The sequence below is a fragment of the Mesoplodon bidens genome, assembly GCF_964165515.1.
Source record: "Mesoplodon bidens genome assembly, chromosome: 17".
NCBI lineage: Eukaryota > Metazoa > Chordata > Mammalia > Artiodactyla > Ziphiidae > Mesoplodon > Mesoplodon bidens.
The window spans coordinates 1504387-1532236 of record NC_138174.1 but is presented as its reverse complement, the minus strand read 5'-3'; the positions used below and the strand labels follow the sequence as shown (position 1 = coordinate 1532236).

General features: G+C 39.6%; 3 protein-coding genes across 7 annotated transcripts in view; 2 read left to right on the top strand and 1 right to left on the bottom strand.

Annotated features, from left to right (window-relative positions):
- Positions 1–3574, top strand: part of ZDHHC20 (zDHHC palmitoyltransferase 20) — a 73857-nt gene extending 70283 nt beyond the window's left edge. For all 4 annotated transcript variants that reach the window (XM_081214538.1, XM_081214537.1, XM_081214541.1 and 1 more), the window contains one exon: positions 126–3574. In XM_081214538.1, coding sequence (XP_081070664.1) covers positions 126–133 — 8 coding nt within the window. In that variant the 3' untranslated portion in view covers positions 134–3574. The remainder of the gene's footprint in view (positions 1–125) is intronic.
- A 177-nt stretch (positions 3575–3751) lies between these two features.
- On the bottom strand, positions 3752–4958 carry MRPL57 (mitochondrial ribosomal protein L57). Its single transcript, XM_081214547.1, has 2 exons — positions 4895–4958; positions 3752–4784 (listed from the first exon to the last, which is right to left on the bottom strand). Exon 2 carries the CDS (start codon positions 4777–4779, stop codon positions 4471–4473), a length of 309 nt encoding a protein of 102 aa, XP_081070673.1. The 5' UTR covers positions 4780–4784; positions 4895–4958; the 3' UTR covers positions 3752–4470.
- Positions 4959–5033: 75 nt separating this feature from the next.
- Positions 5034–27850, top strand: SKA3 (spindle and kinetochore associated complex subunit 3). Of its 2 annotated transcripts, none has more exons than XM_081214536.1 (9): positions 5034–5199; positions 8350–8411; positions 8514–8679; positions 12066–12465; positions 15846–15931; positions 22433–22518; positions 23977–24180; positions 25811–25941; positions 27661–27850. In XM_081214536.1, exons 1-8 carry the CDS (start codon positions 5097–5099, stop codon positions 25937–25939), a joined length of 1236 nt encoding a protein of 411 aa, XP_081070662.1. In that variant the 5' UTR covers positions 5034–5096; the 3' UTR covers positions 25940–25941; positions 27661–27850. The 2 variants fall into 2 exon arrangements, with proteins under 2 accessions (XP_081070662.1, XP_081070661.1); XM_081214535.1 differs by having other exon boundaries at positions 5036–5199; positions 26241–27850.

Here is a 27850-nt window from a genome sequence, read left to right as displayed (position 1 = left end):
TTTCTTTCCTTTTGTGTTGTATTAGCAGCTTTATACCTTAGTCCAAAGAACTATTTAATAAATCTTATTTTCAGAAATATAAAATCAAGTTTTAATCAATAATTCAATTGTTTCTGGTTTTATAGGTTTGTAAAAACATTATGGACTGAATATTTTCCGTTTTACACGCAAGATGATGACCAGTGGAATTGAATAATTGACGTATAAATGAAGATATATTTTTTAAAAAAGGAAACCTTTGTACAGATTGTTGGATCCACAGAAGCACTACTCCAGAGCTGGAAGATGCCTTAATCTTAAATGAGCCCATCTGCTCGACACTGACTTACAGTTACAAAAGTGACTTAATTTTGCTTTGGAAATAACATTTACTCATAACAACGTATTATGCTATAATACGAGTTGTCAGGTCGCACGTTACCGTGGCGTATGTATTCTTTTGATACCCGAGTTACATTATTAGAGTTCTTAGTATCCATATAAATTTTCACTCCAGAAACACAAGGTAAAAACTTGCTTTAAGTGAAGTACATCTAGGTCAGTATGGTGGCTGAAAGTGCTTGCACTGTGTAAGAAAAAGAAAAGAATTGCTTTACAAACAACTTGGTGTTTGCTAATTTATAGTTACTGTTTTATACTTTTCAACATTTTTACTAAAGATTTTTTTTTATTGTTGGCTATAAAATAACACTCAGAAGGATTTAGATACCTAATCATTTAAAACATGGAGCATATTTGTATAATTCATTGAAGGCTTAGTGCTAAGCATTAATTAAACCATGTGCAGTGTTGTGCCCAAGGCTTAAAGAAAATTTGGCAGTATAAGAAATTATCTTGTTTCTGCTTTCAATATACTCTCCTGTTGAACTTTCATGGGTATTTATACAGGTAGGGAAACAAAGGTTACGTGTGCTATAGAAATACTGGACACAGTAGGATTGGGTAGAAGTGGCTAGAAGAAAAATAAAGCGAAAGACAAGCTACAGAAAGCTGTTCAAGTATGTTCTCAGAGTGCTGCCTGCTGCTGAGTTGACTTTCAAATTTCAATTTAGGTAATGACTGAAATTTGCTTTGAAACTTTTTACAGTAATCCTATAATAGCTTAAACAGCAACATAAAAGACAATTTGAACTAGGGTAAAACTGTTTAGCGTAACACTGCTTTCAAGAAGGAAATTCTCACTTGAGTTGTCATTCAAAACTTCCATTCTCTGAGAGGCGGATTCCACTCTTATATCTGACTTCCTAACAGCAACCCCTTTCTGCCTAGACACTTATCCCCCTTTTCCTTTTGAAATCCAATCTAAGTGACAGGGATAGTGGCATTAATTCTAAAGAGAAATAGTGTCCTATAGCGGAGAGACAATATACAGATGTCACTCCTCCTTTATACTCTGCTTAGTCAGCCACACACAAGCTAAAATGACTGACTGCTTGCAGTAGTGGGTGGAGATCAGTTTTAACCAGAGTCTGTAAAAACATGTTATGGTTTCCTTGTCTATAAAATGGGGTTGGGGAGAGGGGTGTTAAGAATGATTTCGACTGGACGACCTTTAACATTCTTCAATTTCTAATTTTGCACAATACCTTACTTAACACTCGTCCAACAGGTGTATTTGGAGTTGTCTTCTGGACGCCAAACAATATACTAGGGATAGCTCTATAATCTCCTAATGTAGCATAAATTTTATAGCCTACTATTCCAGGTTTATAATTTATAGGATTTGTTTAATTCCATGGGCTATATTAATATTAGATGTTAAAAGCAAGTAATTTTTTTCCCCTTTGAACTAGAGGAATGAGTTAGCTTTGAAAATAGTTTGGAATACTATAATACAGTTTCTACCTTTATTTCAACGCTGTAGTCTTAATAATCTTGATTCTAGAAAACTTATGAGAGTTAAGGGATATCGATTTACCAACCAGAAACATCACTTCAGTTTGGCAGTTTGAGTATTATAAGGAAGTAGTAAACGTTTAAACCTAAGTGACTGCTTTCAGAAATGTCCTGGTACTTCTTGTGGGTATTTTTACATTCAGGTCAAAGGATTTGCATGCACCTGATTAACAACTGAGGAAACTTAATTTTCCCTTTAACCTATTTGGGTGCTTTTGTGGTGTTTCTTTTTCAGTTCTTTCAGTATGTTAATATCATCTTAATAGCATTAGTAAACACCTTTTCAGGAATTTTCAGCTAAAGCCTTTTAATTTAGTTACCTTTGGTTTAATTAATTTATGGCCAACATTTGCCACGTTCTAAATATTTGGCTTCATTTAGTTGTACATATTAATGACTGGCAAGGGCCTACACATGGTGGGAATCAGGAAAAGGCTGACTCTTCGGTATTTCTCTGGGATTGATTAATGCTGCCAACCTTTGCGGAGAAATGGTCAAAATGAAGCCCTGTCAAAATTTATTAGTACTGTCTTTGTTCCTTCAAACACTTGAACAGTTGTGATAATATTTAAGGAAAATAAAAGTTGAATTTCAGGTCTTGCCATTGCCATTAAAAACAAATTAGACAGGAAACTTGGTTTTATGTGGGTACAAACTTACTTGAATATTCAGCACCTGAGGCATCTGACCACTGTCACTGTGCCAAACCAAAGAGCAGCTACAGCTTAGTGGTCACTGAACTTGCACCGCTTACCTAGTATAGTTTCATCTTTGCATATGGATGATTTTTTTAAATCCTTTTACAGATTTAGTGGTTATGATCCGAAGTGTCATAAGTTAATTTAACTTAGTTTAAATCAAATATGCAATGTTTACTTGAATTTATTTCTATTAATAGCAGATTTTGACTGTAGGATTTTCAGATTTTCAGTCATGTGACATTTCCTTTCAGTCATCTTTAAAGCAGATGCATATTAAGGGCTTAGTGTTAGGATCTGCATATTTGGGGCGCTGATAAGACAACTGACTTACAAATGTTTTGCTTACATTTTGTTCTAGGACTAGCACTGCTATCAGTGGAAAGTATTTTTAACTAATCTGTTAGAGAAATTAACCATATTTTTGCATTTCAGCCAAAATAAAGACCGTATCTCATATCCTGTAAGATACAGCGAATATGTAAATCTAAAATTCATGTGTTTCTTATGATCTGAACTATATTTTCCAACTTAAATTAAAAATGCAAGATAGATTCAGCAAGGTCCATATTTTTCTAACGACTTCACTTTATATTATTTTGTTGAGTTGCATAAAGCAAGGAATTGTATTTGTATTAATAGCTTCAGAAAGCTGTTGAGTTTATCACATTTGTACATGATTGCAGGTTAGTCTATGCCCATTTACAGAAAAGGTGGACACTATTTCAAAGTGATCTTTAATATGTTTTTATATAAACAAATTTGAAATACAGTTTACTTTGGTTGTTTTTACATATGTCCTGTAAATCTTGTATTTGTTTTTCATAAGTGTAACCCTGGACCATGACTTAATGTTATCTTTGCTTTGTCTTTTGGGTGGCCTAACCTACATTAACATGAAGGCTGAACATTTTAAAACTTGTTTTTCCAAAAATCATAATAATGATTACTTAATAAATAAATAAAGTCCTGTATTTGAACAGCTGCTGTTGTTGTTGTTAGGGGATGACTGTTGCTTTAGTCACCTGGCAGGTGTGGCAAGGTACAGTGTTGCCTTGGGAAAGCGATGGGGCTGATCCTTAGGGCAGCCACGGGGACTACCTGAGTGCGACGACACTGTGGTCTACCTACGCCAGAGCACACGAGGCTTTATCAAAAAGGTTTTAATTTAGCTTTTATTGAACAATTTTCAATTGTCCCCTTCATCAAACCTAAGAACTTCCGTTCTTTGAAAGACATTCTCTTAAAAGAATGAAAAGTCTAACACTGGAAAAAGAATACCTGAAAAAGGACTCATATCCAAAGTACATAAATCATCCTTAAATTTCAATATTGAGGTGACAACCTGATTTTTTTTAAATACACTTGTTTGTTTGGTTTGTTTTTTGGCTGCGCCGCCTGGCTTAAAGGCTCTTAGTTCCGGGGGAAGTCCTCCAAAATAGACGATGTCCAATTGTACCCTTTTAGGAGCAAATCACACCAGAAACCGCTATTTTTAGGAGCGCGTTTAACTGGAAAAGTAGATTTTTTTTCATGTCCGCTTAGGCAAGACCTGTCGGCAGAAGGTAAGTGAGCATGCACGGCAAAGCCCCCGGGCAGTATCTCGCACCGAGGCCCAGATGCCAGAGCGCGGTCGGCAGCTTTATTGCGGCTGCGCGCAGGTTGCGTTCCGCATCCCGTGAGACGCGGGCGCCGCCCGGTTCCGTCCTCGGGACAGAGAAGCGAGACGCGATCCGACCGAGACACACTGCGGGCGGTGGGGAGCGCGGGCCCGGGGCCTCCGTCGCAGGCACTCGCTCGGCTTGGCCGGGGCTCCGTGGGGCTCGAGCCAGAGACTCCCGCTCGTCGCCGCAGGACGCAGGCGACGTGGCGCGGGTCAGGACCACTTCCCGGTGACCTTGAGATGGCCGAGCAGGTCCTCCAGCCGCCGGGGCGCGGGGAACTTGGCCGCCTGCGCCGCCTTGAGCGCCTGGAAGGCGGCCGCCCGGCGGGCCGCCGCGTGGCCACGCTCCTGCTCGACAGTGAGGAAGGGCCGGCTCAGCCAGTAGTGGTTCTCCGCCTCGATCTCCAGGCGGCGGACCATGTTCTGCTTCGCCTGCGCCGACACGGGTCGCGGCCTCCGGTGCTTCCCGATCCACTGCCGGCCGGGGATGCGGCCGCGGCGCAGGAGCGCGGTCAGGAACATGGCGCCTGCCGAGGGCACAGAAGCGGGAGTCGGCAGAGCGCCGGCCGCGGAGAGAAGGGAGAGGGGAGCCCCGCCGCCGCCCGCAGGACACCCCGACCCGCGCCCCAACACTCACCAACCGCACCTCACGACCGCCCTCCGCACGCCAGCACACGCGCCGGAAGCCGGAAGCGCGCTTTCTCAACGCGCCGCCCGTCTCCTCGCGCGAAGCTTCAGCTCTCGCGAGAAGGGCCTTGCGCGAGTCGCGGAACCAATGGCGTTTCCGGCGCCGGGATTCAAACGTGCGCGGGCGCTGAGGACGAGCACGGGTCTCGTCCATGGATCTGATCCGGGGCTTCTGCGGGAAGCTGCGGTCTCTGGCCGTCACCCTGGACGGCGAGACGGCCCGGCTGCAGCGAGCGCTGGACGGAGAGGACAGCGGTGAGTGAGCCGCGTGAGGGACGCTGGCGCGCGCACTGGCCAACCGACAGGCGGCTGACTGTGAGGAGCCCTCCCGGGGGAGGCGGCGGCGCCCTTCGCCCCAGGCACCCCCGGGCCCGCCCAGCACTGCGCGCAGCCTCTGCCCCACCAGGGACGCGAGGCGGAGAAACAGCCGCACTTAGAAACCCTAATCGAGCCGGCAGGCTGGGCTCGCGATGCACGCGCTCATTTACACACGACGAGCTTTCAAGTGCACGTAGTGGGGGCTTATCAAGAAAAATACGACCAAGAGAAGATGAAACGTTTCTTTTAACAGCAGCCGCTCAGCCGTGTTCTTGACATGTAGAGTGACTTTAGTCTCACCCAGATGGTCCACAGTTGCAGTGTCAGTATTTTTCCCAACAAACCGTAGGGCCAAAACGAAAGCTAATACGCAGTACTGCTTTTTAAAATATAGGTAAAGCAAAATTCTCCACCACTAACGTTTGTATTAAGAGACTTTTTGAAGTTGTTGCAAGAGTAGTGCAGATTTTGAGATTATTTTGTGCGTCATAACTGTAATCCGCCTTAAAATATCGCACCCTGCAGACGCAGACTCATTTTCCTTTAACTATATTATAAGTTTTCCAGCCATTTAAAAATGTTTATGCTTGTGCCTGTGAAAGCAATATTATGTGCACGGCAAAAAAATTTGAGGTAACAGAAGTAGAAAGAAGAAAATAAGTCTTTGCTATAACTTCACCGTCAGAAGACACAGCTATTAATAGTTCAGTAGCTTTTCTACCATCCTTAATTTTAGCGTTGCCTTGACCTTGTTTACGTAGTTGAGATAACGCTATAAGACACAAAACTGTATTAATGGTTTTGGATTTTTTAGACATAGCTGAATAGTTTTCCATAAAGCTTGTGCTAAGTTACCTCCTTACCAATCTATTGCCTGGTTACACACATTCTTTCTTTTCTTTTGGTTTTACAAGAAAAAGCTGGAATAATTTTTTCAGTTCCTGGCCTGCATGTATTACAGAAAATATGGAATTGTGATAATTAGAGAAAATGAACATCCCTTAAATTCGCCTTCTATGATCAGTTAGGAATCTCATAAAATTCACCATGTTAAAGGATACAATTCAGTGGTTTTCAGTATCTTCACAGAGGTGTGCAACCATCATCACACCGAGTTTAGATTTTCATAACCCCCCGAAACAAACCCCGGTCACTGTTGACAGTCACTGCCCGGAATCTTGCTCCCACCTACCGCACTGCTTTATGCGGCCGCTGATCTGCTTTCTGTCTCTCCAGATCTGCCTATTCCGGACATCTCCTATAAATGGAATTGTACAATCTGTAGTCTTTTGTGACTGACATTTCACTTAGCGAAGTGTTGCAAGGTTCATCCCTGTCATGGTAGCATGTATCAGTATTTCATTACATTTTATTGCTGAATAATATTTCATTGTATGGATTTACCACATTTTGTTTATCCATCAGTTGATGAACATTTGGGTCGTTTCTACTTTGGCTATTATGACTAATGCTGTTGTAAACACTCGTGTGCCAACGCTTTATGTGAACATAATGTCTTCAGTCCTCTTTGGTATGCATTTAGAAGTGGAATTGCTGTGTCATATGGTAAATCTGTGTTTTGCTTTTTGAGGAACGACCAAATTGTTTACCAAAGTGCACCACTGTACATTTCCACCAGCAATGAATGAGGGATGCAATTTCTCCACATCCTCATCAACATTTGTAATTGTCTGTCTTTTAATTATAGTCATTCTAGTGGTATGAAATACAATATCATTGTGTTGTTGATTTGCATTTTTCTAATGAAAACTGGTCAACTTTTTTTTTATGCAGCAGGTTCTTATTAGTTATCCATTTTATACATATTAGTGTATATATGTCAATCCCAATCTCCCAATTCATCCCACCGCCACCACAGCCCACCCCCACTTTCCCCCCTTGGTGTCCATACGTTTGTTCTCTACATCTGCGTCTATTTCTGCCCTGCAAACCAGTTCATCTGTACCATTTTTCTAGATTACACATATATGCATTAATATACGATAGTTGTTTTTCTCTTTCTGACTTACTTCACTCTGTATGACAGTCTCTAGGTCCATCCACATCTCTACACATGTGAAAATTGGTCAACTTTTAACAGGTGGAAGGAGATAGTCTTGAAAGGAGGCATATTTTAGAAAAGAGAAATCTTTTTAAAAACGGCTTCTATGTTAGGTATATGACAAACTGATTAATAAGAAAAGTGATGGTACAGTGGGTAAAGGATGTCTTTTCAGTGCCAGGTCAATTGCACACTCATATGGAAAAAAAAGAATGGATCTTGATCCTTACCTCTTGCCATACACAAAAATCAATTCCTGATGGATTGTAGCTCTAAATGCAAAAGGCCAGGACTTCCCTGGTGGTGCAGTGGTTAAGAATCCACCTGCCAATGCAGGAGACACGGGTTTGAGCCCTGGTCCCAGAAGATCCTACATGCTGTGGAGCAACTAAGCCCAAGCACCGCAGCTCCTGAGCCCGCGTGGCACAACTACTGAAGCCCGCGTGCCTAGAGCCCATGCTCCACAACAAGAGAAGCCACTGCAATGAGAAGCCCGCACACCGCAATGAAGAGTAGCCCCTGCTCGCCGCAACTAGAGAAAGCCCGCGTGCAGCAACGAAGACCCAATGCAGCCAAAAATAAATAAATTAATTAATTTAATTTAATTAATGCAAAAGGCCAAACAATAAGGCTTTTAGAAGAAAACAAAAGCATTGTCACTGGCAAAGATTTTAAAAATAGGAACCAAAACGTGCTCACCATAAATGAAAAACAGCTAAGTAGGACTACATTCCCTCTTCCTTCCTCCAGTCCCTGATCTGAGTGCTGATTACATAGGTATGTTCACTTTGAAAGTTCATCAAACTATATACTTATGATTTCTATACTTTTCTGTATGTATGTTATAGTTTAATAAAAATTTTAAAGAAAAGTCTTAACACTTTTCTTTGCAAATGACAGGATATAAATTATAAATAAGTATCTACAAGGATTTTATAATTCTAAATAACTATACTAAATTACATTTTCTTTCTTTTTCCTCCTTTTCCTTGTTATACTGTTTTCTTTCAATATTCATATTGAAGACTTTGAAGATTATCCAATGAGAGTTTTACATGACCTTCATTCCGAAGTCCGGACTCTAAAGGTATCAATCCTACAATATTAATTTATCATTTTTATGTGGTCATTTAAAAAAACTAACTAGACTTAGTCAAAAGTTAAAATGTACTTTCTTTCCTCATAAAAGGATGATGTCAGTATTCTTCTTGATGAAGCAAGCTTGGAAAGTCAAGAAAGCATTGGTTTCATAAAGGCAACAAAAGTACTGATGAAAAAAAATTCAATGGACATCATGAAAATAAGAGAGTTTTTCCAGAAGTATGGATATAGTCCACGTGCTAAGGAAAATTCAGGTGTGAATAACTTGCATTTTATAGCATTTGTTTTAGTATTAAAGAAAGAAGGCAGCATGATTAAGACTACTATAGGCTTGGCCATTGTTTCTAGTTCTGACTCTGCCATTATGTGATAGTCCTTTGATCATGTATTCAGCAGTCACTGTGTTCTGGATGCAGTGCCGATCAGTGGTGCAACATAAAGACAGTTCTTGCTCTCCTTTGCAAATGCTGGATGAGAACCAACACAATGCTAGATGAAAGAAGGGTACAAGATAAATCTATGTGACTTGAGGATAGTTGGTTTCTGGTCAGCTCTGCCAGTAAACAGCTGAGAGACCAACCTTAAGGCATGCTATTTCACTTTTCTCGTTCTCGGTTTCTTCTTCCATAGAATGAGAGATTTTGGGCTATATAAATTCTTAAAGTCCTTTTTAGTTCTAAAATTCTAATGAAGGGTAGGATAGCATGATGGTTTAGAATTTAGAGTCAAACTGCCTGAGTTCAAATCTCTAATTTCACCACTTACTAGCTGTATTAATCTTTGACCAGTTACTTAACTTTGTACCTCACTTTCTCATCTATAAATGAGAGAAATTTTTTTGGTTTTGGCCGCGCCGCATGGCTTGCAGTATCTTAGTTCCCCGACCAGGAACTGAGCCCAGGAACTGAGCCCAGGACCACGGCAGTGAAAGCACCAAGTCCTAACCACTGGACCACCAGGGAAGTCCTATAAAGTAGATATGTTTAATAGTATCTACCTCTGAGGCTGTATAAGGATTAAATGAGATAAAATTTGCTTAGAACAGTACCTCGTATGCTAATCACCCATTGTTAACTATTATTATTGCTATGCCCATAATTGTGAGTAACTAATTTCAATATGCTTCAGTGTCTTCATTTCTGTTATGAGAGTCTTTGTACATAAATAAAACATTAATTAGATTCAACAAATATGTATATATCGAGGATATATATGAAGGTGTATTAAATAATCCACATGGTATAATGGAAAGAGTTCAGTTGACTTTGGTGTGGACAGGTTGACTTTGGTTACTCAGAAACTGGTTCCACCAGTTACTACGTGTGTGTGACCTTGGATAATTTCTCTAAATTGCTTTTCCTCACTAGTGAACTAGAGGTGCTAATACCTTCCTAAGAGGTAGTAATAATGGTGATAACTTTATTTTATTAAACTCATCAGTGACAGCCTTGTAATAAATTCAACAATAGGTTTTTTGGTAGTTCTTATAACATTTCTCAAAATTAACAGAAAGCACAATGCCAGAACAGCTCTGAATCAGCAGCTCTTCCAAGGGCCAAAAGCCACAAAATCAAAGTTTATAACTTTTTTTTTTAATGGTGCATCCTTCACGTTTAACATGTCGTGGCTTATCATGCACAAAAAAACAATATCCTATCCTAGTTCATTTCGGTTGCCAATCAAAACAAGGAAAGTAATATCTTCATAGAAAAAGTGTGTACCCCCTTCAATCCTTCACTTCCTTCAATCTGTAATAACTCCTAAAAAATAAAAAAAGTATAAGTATTTTCTTTTTAATATTTATTTATTTATTTGGCTGCGTTGGTCTTAGTTGCAGCGTGTGGGATCCAGCTTCCTGACCAGGGATCAAACCCAGGCCCCCTGCACTGGGAGCACAGAGTCTTAGCCACTGGACCAACCAGGGAAGTCCCTTCCCGGTATTTTCTTAAAAAGGATGCAACAAACAGGAAATTTTCGAAAATTTTATTTCCCATTTCTTTCAATAAATATGTGTGTTTGTTACAATTAATATTTCATTTAGCAACCAAATGTTATCTGTTCAAAATCATCTAAAACAAATCTCTTTATTAACTGCCTCCGAATGCTTAAACATATGGCAGCATTTAGAATCAAAAGATGTGGGTTCAGATCTTGGCTCTTTAAATTCTATCAGCTGAATGTTCTCCAGAATGTTGTTAAGTACCTTAATTTTTTAAATGAGGAAAAAATATTCAAAGATTTTTTTGTGCTTGGAGCAGTTAATATGAAAATTAAATGGAGTAAAAATTAAATATAAAAATGCTTATCCTGGGCTTCCCTGGTGGTGCAGTGGTTGAGAGTCCGCCCGCCGATGCAGGGGACGCAGGTTCGTGCCCCGGTCCGGGAGGATCCCACATGCCGCGGAGCGGCTGGGCCCGTGAGCCATGGCCGCTGAGCCTGCGTGTCCGGAGCCTGTGCTCCGCAACGGGAGAGGCCACAACAGTGAGAGGCCCGCGTACCACACACACAAAAAAAAAAAAAAAAAAAAATGCCTATCCCATCGCGGATTCTAAATACATTTTAGTTTCTCTTCCTTCATCTCACCCTCTCCTGTCTCTTCTTTCTATCAGCCCTTTCCAATTACTGGTTAATTTTCCTTCTCTACTTCATACTACATTTCTTTAATACACATTTTATATTTGTCATTCTGCATTTTCTTCCACCATTCCATTCTCTACTTTATACCTTTATACCTTGCTGTCTCGCTGTCTCACCGAAGCCCTATCATTTGTTAAATTAATCTCTGCCCAAATCCTGACCAAATCCACTTACCTTCTTTCTACATATCCTCTTTCACTTTCTGTTGTCTCTCACACCAAAAGCGTATTTCTCCTTCTTGAACTCTTTCTTGGCATTGTAAGTGCTATCCTGGATCCAACCTAAGTTCCACACCAAACTTGTTAACCAGTGGTGTACCCAGGAAATGGCAGAGGACTGTGGGAAGAAGTATAGTTGTTAGTGAAGTTATTTAGTCTGAAATGTACAGCGTAGTGGTTCAGCATATGGGGGTCTGGAGTCAGATATAACCTATTAAAGATCGAGAAACTACTTGTCTCACTAATTTCTCCTCTGATTTCTCTCAACTAGGTTTTTGATACAGGTGTTCCAGACTGACTTAGGTTAAAATTTTATATTTGTGTAACAGTCTTTCCTTTTTACCTTAGGCCATCTGTAAGTTAGAAATCTAAAATAATATTATTTTACTTTGTGTTAAATCTAGATTGTAGTTAACGCCACACTGTAATTAAATGTCATTACATGATAAGATAGTTTCATAATATGTTAAGAAAGACTGGTAAATCACATTAACTGAGAAAGTAAGGAAATTACACTTTTATTTGTGGGTATTGTTTTTTCATCTTTTAACATTTTAGTTTACTCCCCTTCTCTAATGTATCCCCTAGATGAGATATGGGTGGACAAGGCAGTACATGTCAGAAATTTAAGGGGACAATTGAAATAAAACCTTAGAAAATAAGGAGAGAGTCAGGACCTTTGCTGATTTGGGACATTTCAAATGGAGCTGTTTTATGTGGTTTTAGTATATGACATTTTCTAGTCTGATGTTTGACCAGAATATGACCTTGATTTTTCCTCCCAGTGGATGAGCAAGAAGTCATTGACTCTAAACCAGAGTCCAATAAACAGGAAAATCCTGAGAAGCCTGATGAGAAGGGTGATTTGTCAGATTCTGCTCCTCCAAGCAGTTCTGTTTCTGAGAAGCCTCCACGTAGTCCACAACTTTCCGATTTTGGACTTGAACGGTACATCATATCCCAAGTGCTGCCAAACCCTCCCCAGGCAGTAAACAACGAGAAGGAAGAGCCAAAAATTGTAACTCCGTTTTCCAAACGGCCACTAGTAAAAACTCCCAGATGTGCACTAAAGATGGATGATTTTGAGTGTGTGACTCCTAAATTAGAACACTTTGGTATCTCTGAATATACTGTGTGTTTAAATGAAGATTATACAATGGGACTTAAAAATGTGAAGAATAACAGGTAAGCAGCTTTCTTAAAAGAAGCATTTTATCTAACTTTCTAAATCTTTTGTATTTATTGATTTTTTTTCCCTAGAAGAAATATGTTTCAGACAATATCTTTCCTTCAGAGATTTTCAGATACTTCATATTTCAAACTTCTCTGAATCACCAATTCCATCAGTGAAGTGTGAGCTATTAGTTTCCTCAGGTTATAAGATATAGAAGGAATGGTAAGAGCCTGAAAACAGATGGTATATGGTAGGATAGAGAAGAAGGGATAAAATAAAAGTAAAATTATTAAAAACTTATGACCCGGGCTTCCCTGGTGGCGCAGTGTTTGAGAGTCCACCTGCCGATGCAAGGGACACGAGTTCATGCCCCGGTCCAGGAAGATCCCACATGCCGCAGAGCGGCTGGGCCCGTGAGCCATGGCCACTGAGCCTGCACGTCTGGAGCCTGTGCTCCGCAACGGGAGAGGCCACAACGGTGAGAGGCCCGTGTACCGCAAAAAAGAAAAAACAAAAAAACGTATGACTGATTTGGTATGGAGACTTGGGAACAGAAGAGGATCTTGGGTAAATCACAGATTTCTGTTTTGTTGCCTGAAGTGATGCTAGGGAACTAAAATAGGAATACCTGCAGCTTGGGTTGCAGTAAAGCTGATGAGTTTCCTTACATGTTGGTTTTGAGGTGCTCTGAAGCTTAGGTATTTTAATATGAATTTGAAGCGCAGTGATGAATTCCATGCTAGACTAAAGAGATGGGGAGTGATTAGTATGGAAGTGGTAATTAATTAGTTACAATGAAAATGAAAATACCGCATATCACAGTACCACATATAAATCCATACCTTTAAGAACTGTAGTTATTAAAGAAGGAAAATAAACATTCAACTCAAAGTGTCAGAAGAAAACCCCACAATTGTGGGGAAAAGTGAAGGCAGTAAACACTAAAGATAAAATGTCATTACAAAATATTTTCAGAAGGGTAAAACTGATATGTTGAAGAATTGGTTTTTATTTAAACATTAGTGCAAATGGCAAAATTAGGAACTATGGGCTATATTTTTTACTTTTCAAGCTATTAGAAATACTATAGGGTATAATACTATACATGTTAAAATCCCAATTAAAATACTCATAAATTAGGGCTTCCCTGGTGGCGCAGTGGCTGAGAGTCCGCCTGCCGATGCAGGGGACGCGGGTTCGTGCCCCGGTCTGGGAAGATCCCACATGCCGCAGAGCGGTTGGGCCCGTGAGCCATGGCCGCTGAGCCTGCGCGTCCGGAGCCTGTGCTCCGCAACGGGAGAGGCCACAATGGTGAGAGGCCCACGTACTGCAAAAAAAAAAAAAAAAAAAAAAAAAAAAAAAAAAAACCTCATAAATTGTATTCTACAGAATAGTAAAACTATAATGCATAACTTCCACCTTAAGCTTATCCCAGGAATGCAAAGATAGTTTAGTATTTGGGAACTCATAAAATACACCATTTCTATGATTCAACAAGAAAAAAAAGTAGAGGACTTAGCCTGGTGGTGCAGTGGTTAAGAAACCACCTGCCAGTGCAGGGGACACGCGTTCGAGCACTGGTCCAGGAAGATCCCACATGCCGTGGAGCAACTAAGCTCATGCATGCACCACCACTACTGAGCCCGTGAGCCACAGCTACTGAAGCCTGTGCACCTAGAGCCCGTGCTCTGCAACAAGAGAAGCCACCACAATGAGAAGCACATGCACCACAACGAAGAGTAGCCCCTGCTCGCTGCAACTGGAAAGGCCCATGCGCAGCAACAAAGACTCAACGCAGCCATAAATAAAATTAATTAAAAACTAGGATAGTCTCAATAGATTATCCTATTATTATTCCTCAGTAAGGGATTTTATGAAATTTGACACCTGTTCTTCATTTAAACTGGTCAAATTCTAAGTGGAAAGATACTTCATTAACATAATAAACAATATGAATATCTAACTTAATAGTGAAGCTATCTGTTACCACCATTAAACATTTTTTTTTAATGTCATTCTTGATGTTCTGGCCAATGTAATGAGATAGGAAACAGAAATAAGTATTACTCTGATGTATTTCTAGGCCATGTTTTGTGCCTGGGCAACTCGAGAAAGTCACATCTAAAATTTATAGAAATAATAAAAGTTCAAGAAAGAAGCTGATATATTGATAAGATATATTTTATATAGTTATAACTATTTAAAGTAATATGCTTTCCTATATTTTATTAATAACTAATTGGTAAATACAGGGGGGGAAGTCATTCAGATATGAAACAGAAAGGTAAAATACTCATGCCAATTGTATGTGAAAGACCTATATGAATAAAACCATTAAATATTTCTGAGTTATATAAAGGGAAAATTAGGATGAAAAAATAGACCATATTCCTGAATAGAATGACTGAATATTATTAAGATGTTCAATCATATCAACTTAATTTATGGATATCATACAATTACAATAAAACCTCCTTGGGATTTTTTTAAGGTAGAAAGTGAGGGATATTTAACAGAATTTTTCTAAAATTATTTGGAAGAATAAAAAGTAAGGATAACTAAGAAAATAATGAAAAATAACAGTAATGAGGGGACTTAACCTACTGGTTATTAAAATATATAAAGCTACAGCAAGTAAAGCAGTATAAAATTGTGACAGAATGGACCTATTGCAGGAACAGAATAGCCCAGAGACAGCCTCTAATTTACATAATAACTTAATATATACTGAAGGTGTTTTTGAAGTAAAGATTATTCAGTAAATTATACTAGGACAGTTGGTTAATTGAACCATCTTCTAGTATTCAGTGATATTCTTCTTTATAACTGTATTTCAGACATCTGGGTAATTGGCTAGAACTACCTTAAGATAGCAGGATTAGTCTTCTTAGTCTAAAAAAATGTTCTTAATCTCTATCTGTATACTGGTATAAAATTCCACTTTATGATTTTTGAAGCCATGAGCTATACAATTCCTATGTTTGAACTAATGAGTTGAACTCATAGCTTTCCTTTAAATCAGGTGTTTTTGGTTTTTTTTGGCCACATGGCATGTTGGATCCTAGTTCTCTGACCAGGGATTGAACCTGTGCCCCTCTGTAGAGGAAGTGCAGAGTCCCAACCACTGGACCACCAGGGATGTCCCTACGTTAAAAACTTTGAACCCACTTCTAAGTCAAAACTGTCAATACAAAATGGTTCTTAACCTTTGTTTGAGGCATGGATATACATTTAAAAACAAAAAAACAATTTGTTCCGTGGGACTACTGTTCCATAAAACATAACTGAATATTTGTCCAGACTTGATGGTATATAGTAAGATTAAATTTTTTTCCAGAGGTTAAATATTCACTTTTTTTTTACCTTATTATTTCCTTATGAATCACGCCAGTAAGGGGGCCATAGAAACAGAACCAGTGACCAACAATAATATCTTTGCCACTCCTGGCCCCATAACCCAGCCATTGGAAAAAAATGGTAAGTGTGAAAATCAAGTTACTTCTCAGCTGTACTCTTTTCAGACTATCTTTGTACAAAAAAAGTTTCTATCACCTTAGACATTCTAACAGCCTTCTGCATCTTTTCAGTTCATAATACTGAATTATAGGAAGTGCCATTGCATTCAGGTTCAGCATGATTTCATACAAGAGAAATATAATTTTCTGGAATGCTTTTCATACTCTTCCTGATTGTATTCAGTATTTTTCAGCTTGTTTGTTTGTTTTTAACATTTTAACTTAAAACATATAAATATATATTCATTCACCAATCTTTTTTTTTTTGCGGTACGTGGGCCTCTCACTGCTGTGGCCTCTCCCGTTGCGAAGCACAGGCTCTGGACGTGCAGGCTCAGCGGCCATGGCTCACGGGCCCAGCCGCTCCACAGCTTGTGGGATCTTCCCAGACCGGGGCACAAACCCGCGTCCCCTGCATCGGCAGGCGGACTCTCAACCACTGCACCACCAGGGAAGCCCCATTCACCAATCTTTTGATGTAGAGCCAATAATACCTTTTTTTGTTTTAGTTTAGCTTCAGCCTATTGATTAGATTTCTACATTATCTTCCTTATGTAAACCACTCCCAGAATACATCAGCTACCGTTTCAAATTTTGGGTTTTTTTAATAGTACAAAAACTTAAAATCATATTCATGTAGTGTTTTCATATTTGTCCCAGCAAACATGAAAACACTGGTTTTCACATAATATAAAATGAAAAATCCTAGAGTTTTATGATTTCTCTGAATAATTATTTATAATCATCTGGTCTATACCAAATTTATTGGAAAATTTTTTAAAGTAACTTGTCTATCAGGTCTTTCCAAAGTTTTGGACGTGTTTTCAGAAAAATTCTTTTTTTGTGCTATTTGCACTGACTTGTTATTAAATTAACAAATATTGCTGGCATAAACAGGTTTGAAAAAATACAACTGGGGGCTTCCCTGGTGGCGCAGTGGTTGGGAGTTTGCCTGACAATGCAGGGGACACGGGTTCGAGCCCTGGACCGGTAGGATCCTACATGCCGCGGGGCAACTGGGCCCGTGTGTCACAACTGGTGAGCACGCGCTCTGGAGCCCGCAAGCCACAACTACTGGGGCCCGCATGCCTGGAGCCCATGCTCTGCAACAGGAGAGGCCACCACAGTGAGAGGCCTGTGCACCACAGGGAGGAGTGGCCCCTGCTCGTCACAACTGGAGAGGGCCCATACGCAGCAACGAAGACCCAAAGCAGCCAAAAATAAAAATAAATGGATTTAAAAAAAATACAACTGACTCATAGTAAGCTGAGCTCAACTTATAAGAGCATGATTATATTGAATAGAGGCCTTTTTTTTAGAAAGAATGAACCACTACCTCCTTCACATCATACTCAGAAATCAATTCCCAGTGGACTATAAACTTTTTAGAAAATGATAAAGGAGAATATCTTTAGGCCTTCTGAAATGGGATGGATTTTCTAAAAAATAGCTTACCAACTAATATCCTTTAATATACCATCAGCAGTATATTTCATGGAAGGAACAGAATGCTTACGTTTACCCATTAGTAATTTGGTTAAGTGGAGGCTTGTTAATAAAGTTTCTACTGTATTTAGTTTGACCCTATTTTTATGGCACGAAATTGTGATTATTATAGCTTTTATAGTCTACTTACTAAAATTTAGTAATTTGTTTACCATTGCTTTTATCCCACTCATTCCTTCTGGGTTTAGATTTCCCTTTTTTTGTGTCACTCATTCTTTTTCTTTCCCCCCTGTGCTATCATTTATGTTATTATTTTAAAATTTTTATTGAAGTATAGTTGATTTACAATGTCGTTGCTCATTCTTGAATGATAATTTAGCTGGATATAGACGACTAGATTGACAGCTTATTTTTCTTGAACGTTTTAAAGAAAGTATTCCATTGTGACCTGGTGAGCTGCTGGTGAGCAGAGTGCTATTGGTCTCATTAGCTTTCTTTTGTGGAAAATCTGTCTTTTTTCCCTGGTAGTCTATAAGATTCTTATGTATTATGTTTAGAATTTAGTATGATTTTTCTTTTTTTTTTAACATCTTTATTGGAGTATACTTGCTTTACAATGGTGTGTTAGTTTCTGCTTTATAACAAGTGAATCAGCTATACATACACACATATCCCCATATCTCTTCCCTCTTGTGTCTCCCTCACTCCCACCCTCCCTATCCCACCCCTCTAGGTGGTCACAAAACACCGAGCTGATCTCCTTGTGCTATGCGGCTGCTTCCCACTAGCTATCTATTTTACATTTGGTAGTGTATATATGTACGTGCCACTCTCGCACTTCGTCCCAGCTTACCCTTCCCACTCCCCGTGTCCTCAAGTCCATTCTCTACTAGGTCTGCGTCTTTATTCCCATCCTGCCCCTAGATTCTTCATGACTTTTTTTTTTTTTTTTTAGATTCCATATATATGTGTTAGCATATGGTATTTGTTTTTCTCTTTCAGACTTACTTTACTCTGTATGACAGACTCTAGGTCGATCCACCTCACTACAAATAACTCAATTTCGTTTCTTTTTATGGCTGAGTAATATTCCATAGTATATATGTGCCACATCTTCTTTATCCATTCATCTGTCAGTGGACACTTAGGTTTCTTCTGTGTCCTGGCTATTGTAAACAGAGCTTCAGTGAACATTGTGGTACATGACTCTTTTTGAATTATGGTTTTCTCAGGGTATATATATGCCCAGTAGTAAGACTGCTGGATTGTATGGTAGTTCTATTTTTAGTTTTTTAAGGAACCTCCATACTGTTCTCCATAGTGGCTTTATCAATTTACATTCCCACCAACAGTGCAAGAGGGTTCCCGCCTCTCCACACCCTTTCCAGCATTTACTGTTTGTAGATTTTTTGATGATGGCCATTCTGACTGGTTTGAGATGATATCTCATTGTAGTTTTGATTTGCATTTCTCTAATGATTAATGATGTTGAGTATTCTTTCATGTGTTTGTTGGCAATCTGTATATCTTCTTTGGAGAAATGTCTGTTTAGGTCTTCTGCCCATTTTTGGATTGGGTTGTTTGTTTTTTTGATATTGAGCTGCATGAGCTGCTTGTAAATTTTGGAGATTAATCCTTTGTCAGTTGCTTCATTTGCAAATATTTTCTCCCATTCTAAGGGTTGTCTTTTCGCCTTGTTTATGGTTTCCTTTGCTGTACAAAAGCTTTTAAGTTTCGTTAGGTCCCATTTGTCTATTTTTGTGTTTATTTCCATTTCTCTAGGAGGTGGGTCAAAAAGGATCTTGCTGTGATTTATGTCATAGAATGTTCTGCCTATGTTTTCCTCTAAGAGTTTGATCGTGTCTGGCCTACATTTAGGTCTTCAATCCATTTTGAGTTTATTTTTGTGTATGGTGTTAGGGAGTGTTCTAATTTCATTCTTTTACATGTAGCTGTCCAGTTTTCCCAGCACCACTTATTGAAGAGGCTGTCTTTTCTCCATTGTATATTCCTGCCTCCTTTATCAAAAATAAGGTGACCACATGTGCGTGGGTTTATCTCTGGGCTTTGTATCCTGTTCCATTGATCTATATTTCTGTTTTGTGCCAGTACCATACTCTCTTGATTACTGTAACTTTGTAGTATAGTCTGAAGCCAGGGAGCCTGATTTGTCCAGCTCTGTTTTTCTTTCTCAAGATTGCTTTGGCTATTTGGGGTCTTTTGTGTTTCCATACAAATTGTGAAATTTTTTGTTCTAGTTCTGTGAAAAATGCCAGTGGTAGTTTGATAGGGATTGCATTGAATCTGTAGATTGCTTTGGGTAGTAGAGTCATTTTCACAATGTTGATTCTTGCAATCCAAGAACATGGTATATCTCTCCGTCTATCTGTATCATCTTCAATTTCTTTCATCAGTGTCTTACAATTTTCTGCATACAGGTCTTTTGTCTCCTTAGGTAGGTTTATTCCTAGGTATTTTCTTCTTTTTGTTGCAATGGTAAATGGGAGTGTTTTCTTTTTTTTTTTTTTTTTTTTGCAGTACGCAGGCCTCTCACTGTTGTGGACTCTCCCGTTGCGGAGCACAGGCTCCGGACACGCAGGCTCAGTGGCCATGGCTCACAGGCCCAGCCACTCTGCGGCATGTGGGATCTTCCCGGACCGGGGCACAAACCCGTGTCCCCTGCATCGGCAGGCAGACTCTCAACCACTGCGCCACCAGGGATGCCCGGTTGTGTTTTCTTAATTTCACTTTCAGATTTTTCATCATTAGTGTATAAGAATGCGAGAGATTTCTGTGCATTAATTTTGTATCCTACTTTACCAAACTCATTGATTAGCTCTAGTAGTTTTCTGGTAGCATCTTCAGGATTCTCTACATATAGTATCACGTCATCTGCAAACAGTGACAGCTTTACTTTTTCTTTTCCAATTTGGATTCCTTCTGTTTGTTTTTCTTCTCTAATTGCTGTGGCTAAAACTTCCAAAACTATGTTGAATAATAGTGGTGAGAGTGGGCAACCTTGTCTTGTTCCTGATCTTAGTAGAAATGGTTTCAGTTTTTCACCATTGGCGACGATGTTGGCTGTGGGTTTGTCATATATGGCTTTTATTATGTTGAGGTAAGTTCCCTCTATGCCTACTTTTTGGAGGGTTTCTATCATAAATGGGTGTTGAATTTTGTCGAAAGCTTTCTCTGCATCTATTGAGATGATCATATGGTTTTTCTCCTTCAATTTGTTAATATGGTGTATCACATTGATTGATTTGCATATATTGAAGAGTCCTTGCATTCCTGGGATAAACCCCACTTGATCATGGTGTATGATCCTTTTAACGTGCTGTTGGATTCTATTTGCTAGTATTTTGTTGAGGATTTTTGCATCTATGTTCATCAGTGATATCGGCCTGTAGTTTTCTTTCTTTGTGACATCCTTGTCTGGTTTTGGTATCAGGGTGATGGTGGCCTCATAGAATGAGTTTGGGAGTGTTCCTCCCTCTGCTATATTTTGGAAGAGTTTGAGAAGGATAGGTGTTAGCTCTTCTCTAAATGTTTGATAGAATTCGCCTGTGAAGCCATGATTTTTCAAGCTAAGGACTCATGTCCTTAATTCTGGAAAATTCTCTGATATTACCTCTTTAATAATATTACTTCTCTCCTAATTCCTCGATTTTTTCCCTCAGATTCCTGTAAGATATATTTTAGAATGTTATTCTTCAGCCTCCTTGGTTTTCTGTTTTGTGTTGTTTTTTTGTTTTTATAATTTTATTTATTTATTTTTGGCTGCATTGGGTCTTCATTGCTGTGTGTGGGCTTCCTCTAGTTGCAGCGAGCGGGGGCTACTCTTCGTTGTGGTGTGCGGGCTTCTCATTGCGGTGGCTTCTCTTGTTGTGGAGAACAGGCTCTAGGCACGTGGGCTTAAATAGTTGTGGCATGCAGGCTCAGTAGTTGTGGCTCACGGGCTCTAGAGCACAGGCTTAGTAGTTCTGGCACATGGGCTTAGTTGCTCTGTGGCATGTGGGATCTTCCCAGACCAGGGCTTGAACCTGTGTCCCCTGCATTGGCAGGCAGATTCTTAACCACTCTGCCACCAGGGAAGTCCCTATTCATTTGTTTCTTAAGGGATAGTTAAATTGGTTTTTTTGTTTTTTTGTGTACTATTACAGGCAGTGCTCTAGTTAAATTGTCCTTTGGACACATGTCTCTCACATCTTGGAGTAGAATTTCTAAATCAAAGGGGATGCACATCTTTACTTATTCTAGAAAATGCTAAATTGCCACTGTCGAGTGGCTATTGTGGTTTATTCTCACCAACAGTGTTTGAGTTCCTGTTTCTCCATCTTTTTCAGCACTTGATGATTAGACTTAATAAACTTTTGCCAGTTTGATCATTTTGCTAACATGTTTACTTTTTCTCTTTGGTATTTTTAGGGTGCTTGCATACTTTGTTACAGATAGCAAATGTCCATATACACATGTTCTTGTTTCTAGGTTCTCTCTTCTGTTCCAATAGCCAGTTCTTCCATCCTTGGCCAGTGTTACACTGCTTTTAGTTACTACAGCTTTAGAGGAAGTCCTTATATCTCGGAGGGCAAGTGGCCTTCCTTGCCCTCTTCCTCCTCCTTTTTTTTCTTCAGGAATTTGGTTTTCCCATAAAGGTCTTACACAGCTTTTAACAGATTTATATGTAGGTATCTTATCTTTTTTGTTGCTATTGTGAAAAATATTCTTTTTCAAATATATTTTTTATTGTTTGTTGATCTTATACTAGAACTTCATTTTTGTGTATTGTATTTGCAACTTGCAACCCTGCTGAACTTTTATTAGGGCTAATGATAATTAGATTGTGAATATGACAGTTTTGTTTTTTCATGTCAAGTACACAAGAGTTATAATTTCTTAAGTTATTAAAAATAAAGTGCACAAATTAAACTGACAAAGATTATAATATAAAAGTTAAAATCTTTATTTCAACCTTATTTTCAAATATGTATTTCATGCCATTGTATGTGTCTTCTAGATGCCGAGCATACACATTCTCCCGTGGCACCTACATTCTGCACTCCTGGTTTGAAAATCCCTTCTACAAAGAACAGCACAGCTTTGGTAAACTTCCATAAAATTGAAAGTGCTAATCTTTTCCCTAGTGAATCCGATACACTATTTCCAGACTCAAACAGTCTGTTCAAAAAACGTATACTGGGGCTTCCCTGGTGGCGCAGTGGTTGAGAGTCCGCCTGCCAATGCAGGGGACACGGGTTCGTGCCCCAGTCTAGGAGGATCCCACATGCCGCGGAGCGGCTGGGCCCGTGAGCCATGGCTGCTGAGCCTGCGCATCCGGAGCCTGTGCTCCGCAACGGGAGAGGCCACAGCAGTGAGAGGCCCGCGTACCGCAAAGAAAAAAAAAAAAACGTAGACTGTTGTAGCCTTTAGGAGTATATTTACAGTGTTTCCGGAGGGTCATTCGGGCAGCAAATATCAAGAGCTTTAAAATTTTTCCATACCGTTTAACCAGAATTTATTCTAAGGCACATTGGGACAAAGATTTATAACCATGAAGTTATAGAGGGAAGAATAGCATTATTTATAAGAGCAGAATATGGGAACAAACTAAATGTCAAATGATAAACAGAAAGCAAAATATATTACGGTAAATCTATAAGAGCCAGTGTCATGTGACTAGGATGTTTTGAAAAACAGATAAGAACATATAGAATGTCTTCAAGAAATATTTAATGATATGAAAAATGATATGTATGTGTATGTATATACACACATACACATATATTTTATTTTAAGGAATAAGAATGGATAGAAACACACCAGAAAGTGGTTATCTATGGGTGATTTTTATGCCTTTTTTTCCAAATTTTTCCCATTGAACAAATTTACAGTGTAATCAGAACCTCATCCCTGTTTAAAGTTGGTATGAACACTTAAGACAACCAATATGGTAGATTGGGCCGTCCAGTGGATCTTCCAGCAGTGATGGAAATGTTCTGTAATCTGTGCTATCCAGTGTGGTAGCTAGCTGCTGAGCAGGTAAAATGTGGCTAGTGCATCCGAGGTGCTAATTTTCAGTTTTTTTAATTTTATTAATGTATAATTAAATTTAAATAGCACCATGCGACTTGTGGTAATCCACTGCTTATGTTCCTGGCCTCGTTGCTGACTCTGCCCTAGGGAGACGGGGCGGGTTGGCATGAATGGGCTTTCTCCTTGGCAGCAGTGAGGGCGTAGCTCATCATCCTACGACTCTTACCTGGCCCAGGATAGTGTTGCCTGAGTCTGGGTGGTGAATCCGTCTAAATCTGGGGTTCAGCCAACAGGCCTATTTAGATTTCACATGAAGCTCTTGCTCAGCCGTCAGTAATGACGATGGTACTTTTTCCTCCACATGCCATTTCTTTGTGTCCTTGATTTTATTTAGTTCTTGGTCAGGGAAGAGGGGGTCATTTTGGGGCCTACTTAGAGATCACAACAGAACTAACAATTGACTAACAATTTTTATTTACTATATTACTTTATACCACCATAATTTAATTATTTCTTTTTATTCTATAGGTAGCCACAAATTATCCACTATCAAAAACAAATAGTTCATCAAATGACTTGGAAATGAAAGACAGTACATCGTTAGTTTTAAATTCAGACGAGTGCTTTGAGAATTTTGCGGATCCCTCTTCTCCTACGATTTCTTCTTATGAAAATCTGCTCAGAACACCTACACCTCCAGAAGTAACTACAATTCCAGAAGATATTCGCCAGGTTATTTTTCTAGGCTATTGTTTGTTTGTTTTCTGCGAAAATACCTGAAAATGATATTTAACTGTGTTATTTATCATTGGGCTAATGTGCTCGTTTGGATCTAAATCTAAATTCTGGGCTGTTAAGCCTGTCTAAGACCACCTGGCTAAGGCTCTTCAGAGCTGAGCACAACCTAGTGATGTCATCATGCCTTTGTTCCCTCATGAGGCATTTTCTCTTTAACTTCATGTTCTGAAATGTATTCTTATAATATTTTCTAATCATTGTTCAAATGTGATCACCAGGGTGACCATTGTTTCCATTGGTGTTTCTAGCAAAGTCAGATATGTCATTTACCCTCCAGTTTTCCAGAGTTGGAGTATCATGAATAACTTGTATCACAGTTTCTTGAACTTGAGATGTCTTGGGCCTCAGTTTGAGAAACATTTGTTTAAATATATTAGAATATCTGATTCTTTTTGGGTTTTTTTTTTGGCCACCGTGAGGTTGGTGGGATCTTAGTTCCCTGACAAGGGATTGAACCAAGGCCCCAGCATTGAAAGCGCCGAGTCCTAACCAGTGGAACGCCAGGGAGTTCCCACAGAATATTTGATTCTTTAGTACAACATAATTTACCGGTAGTCTGTTACTGGTTTATAGCAACTACTGACTCTACTAAATAACCACCAGCCTGATTCTTTGAGCATCCCCTCTTGATAAAAGTTACGGTGTTGGGGAGTTATTGCTTAAGCAAATGGAATTCTTAATAACCATTCTAGAGACCTTCCTAGCTTATGGAGAAGGATAAAGCTACTTGGGGAAATACCCAAAAGCCATTGGAAGGGACTCATACTAAGATATCAGTAAAGTATTTGCTATCCTTCTTTCTCTGTCTTTTCTGCATTCTTGGCCCTATAATAAACTGAGGGAGAAAGGAGCATCTTCTGTCTATAGGCATTATATACAGTTTCCAGTTTGCCATAGTGATCCTTCTCTCTTCATTTCTGTGTTAAAGGAGGGAAACCTTGCATTTAATGTGTTACCTCTTTGTGAAAAAATCATAGTTGAAGGGCTTCCCTGGTGGCGCAGTGGTTGAGAGTCCGCCTGCCGATGCAGGCGACACGGGTTCGTGCCCCAGTCCGGGAAGATCCCACATGACACGGAGCGGCTAGGCCCGTGAGCCATGGCCGCTGAGCCTTCGCGTCCGGAGCCTGTGCTCCGCAATGGGAGAGGCCACAACAGTGAGAGGCCTGCGTATCACAAAAAAAAAAACATAGTTGATATTTCAGATTCTTGTTTTTATTATCTTTATAGCTGATGATCTTTCTTTTGAGCATTTATTTCACCTCTTTCCTATATAGATTTCCCTAACGTCTTTGTAAAGGCCTGATTTGCTCTCAGGGATGCACTGCTGCTTGCTTCCGTTAACCCAGCAGTACATTTAGAAGTTTTAGAAATCCCCGCTACACCCAAGTTAAACTTCTGATATCTCCATCTCTGTGCCATTGAACGTCTGTGCTGCTAAATATTCTGTTTTAAATAACCCAGATCTTCAAATTTTCCTTGGTTTTTCTTGAATGTTTTATAACAGCTTCGAAATTTATATTATGTTGTTCATATGACTTGGTGAAAGGAGTTTGCTTTCTTTTAGATTTTATCAAAATACAACTCAAACCTAGCTACTCCGGTAGCAGTTAGAGAAGTGCCACCCAGCAAAGTGTTCCTTCCTCGATGTGAAGGACAGCATGTCCGAGACGCTGGCAACAGAGAAAACTGGTGAAAGTGAGTATGTTCCCATCCTAAAGGGACTAGGTTTGTTATCTGAGGAGAACACTGGAATGTTAATACACACTTGTAATTGACATCCACCAGCTAGGTAACAGCCCGTCTCTCTTTTGGTCCAGAATTCATGATCCCTGCATCTCAGGCTCCCACACTACCATGTTTTACAGTGTCACTGGGAATCTACTCCCAACCATATTATGAGTGTAAAAATAGATGGCTTCAGTGTCGTGTCATTTGTTTCGTTGAAGGCTACTGGTTATACCTAATTGATATTTTCTATTTGTATCTTTCTACAGAAATTGTAGTGGATCCATCCTTCCATTATAGAAACTGAACAGAATGAGATGAAAGCAAATCTGCTCTTACTTTGTTTTTCACATTCCCCGACATCTTTCCCCTTCTGAAAATCCAACTCACATTAAAGATGAGCATGGACACTGATGTCATAAAATGCTTTTTATTAAGTTTGATTTAGTCTAACCTCAGTCTTGTTGACATGTAGTTCAGTTACTCAGTTTTGAAAGATCATTACTATTTCACTGATTTCAAATTTACCCCGCCTAATGGAAGAGTATGGTTTAAGTAATACTAGGAAGCAGGATAAATAATTTTTGAAATTTAAACGTTACTGTTTGCTACTCAGATAAGGCCACTTTCAGTCTTCTTGGGCTACTAGACAGTTGTTGCTAGACCTGGGCTTCTTCCTTGGGTCTAGCTCTGCCTGCCCTTCTGTGTCCTATCATGACTATCCCAAGTCTTTTACACCTTTTATTTCAACAATGCTCTTTTAAGGCACTGTTGTTTACAAATGACACCTTAAATTAATTTAGGGAGAGAGGAATTTACAGGCCTAGGTAACTATACTGAAGTAGGTGTCTCGGACATTTGGAATTAGACACGTGCCTGCTGTCAGGACAGATGTTTTGTTTTTACTTGTCAGTTTCATCCTTTCAAATCACCTGTTACCAGCACATGGCTGCAACCTCTCCAGGTCCCCTTCCAGCTCGGCAGCCCAACAGAGCCTGAGCCTCACTCTGTGGAGGGTCCTAGGACTCCTGGCCAGGTGCTCATCTCTGGACTGTCCGCTGTGCCTCTAGAGCTGTCTGAGAGCTCCAGGCTGCCCTGTCCATGGAGCCCAAGATCCTTCCGGTCTAAGTAAAGTTGATGCAGCAAAGATTATCCTCTTTTATGGTTGGGCCTTGAAAGTCAAATGTGAAGACCTGTCACATTGTGAATCTTTGTTTTGTCAGAAAATTGCCACTAAAACAAAACAATTTATTCTTTGTTCTAGGAACTACTGTGTAATAATTTTTGCTAAATATTGGTACAATGTAAAATTCAAGATATTTAGTTTTATTTTTCCAGGTAAGCTCTGGTCAGCCTTGTATACGATGGTGACTCCCAAATTATATCAGCCTTTTATACACTATTTACCACGGCTTTGTGTACCTAAGTCCACAGAGTGGACAGATTGCTTGAGGGAGGGAGTATATTCAAAGTGCACGCAGGGCTGAGTCCTGGAGTTCCGTTTCAGAAGATGGAAAGAGGCAGAAAAATCTAGCAAAGGAGATGAAGAAGCAGCTGGTGAAGTAGGAAGGAAATATTTCAAGCCGAGTGATCGATTCTATCAATATTGCTGAGAATCCAAGACAAGACAGAATTACCACCGGACTTGGCAAAATTGCTGTTACTGACAGCACTGCTTAATCCTGCCAGAGTGCTCCGGACGGACGTCTGGAGTGGACTGGAAAGGTCGGGGGTGAGGAAGCAAAGATCACGGCCTGAGACGGCGCTTTTCGTGAGTTTTGCTCAAGAAGGGAGAAAAGAACTGGTGCTGCAGCCACAGGGGGTGTGAGGGAAAGCAGGTTTTTGAAGATGGGAAATAAAGAACGTTCCATTAATCATT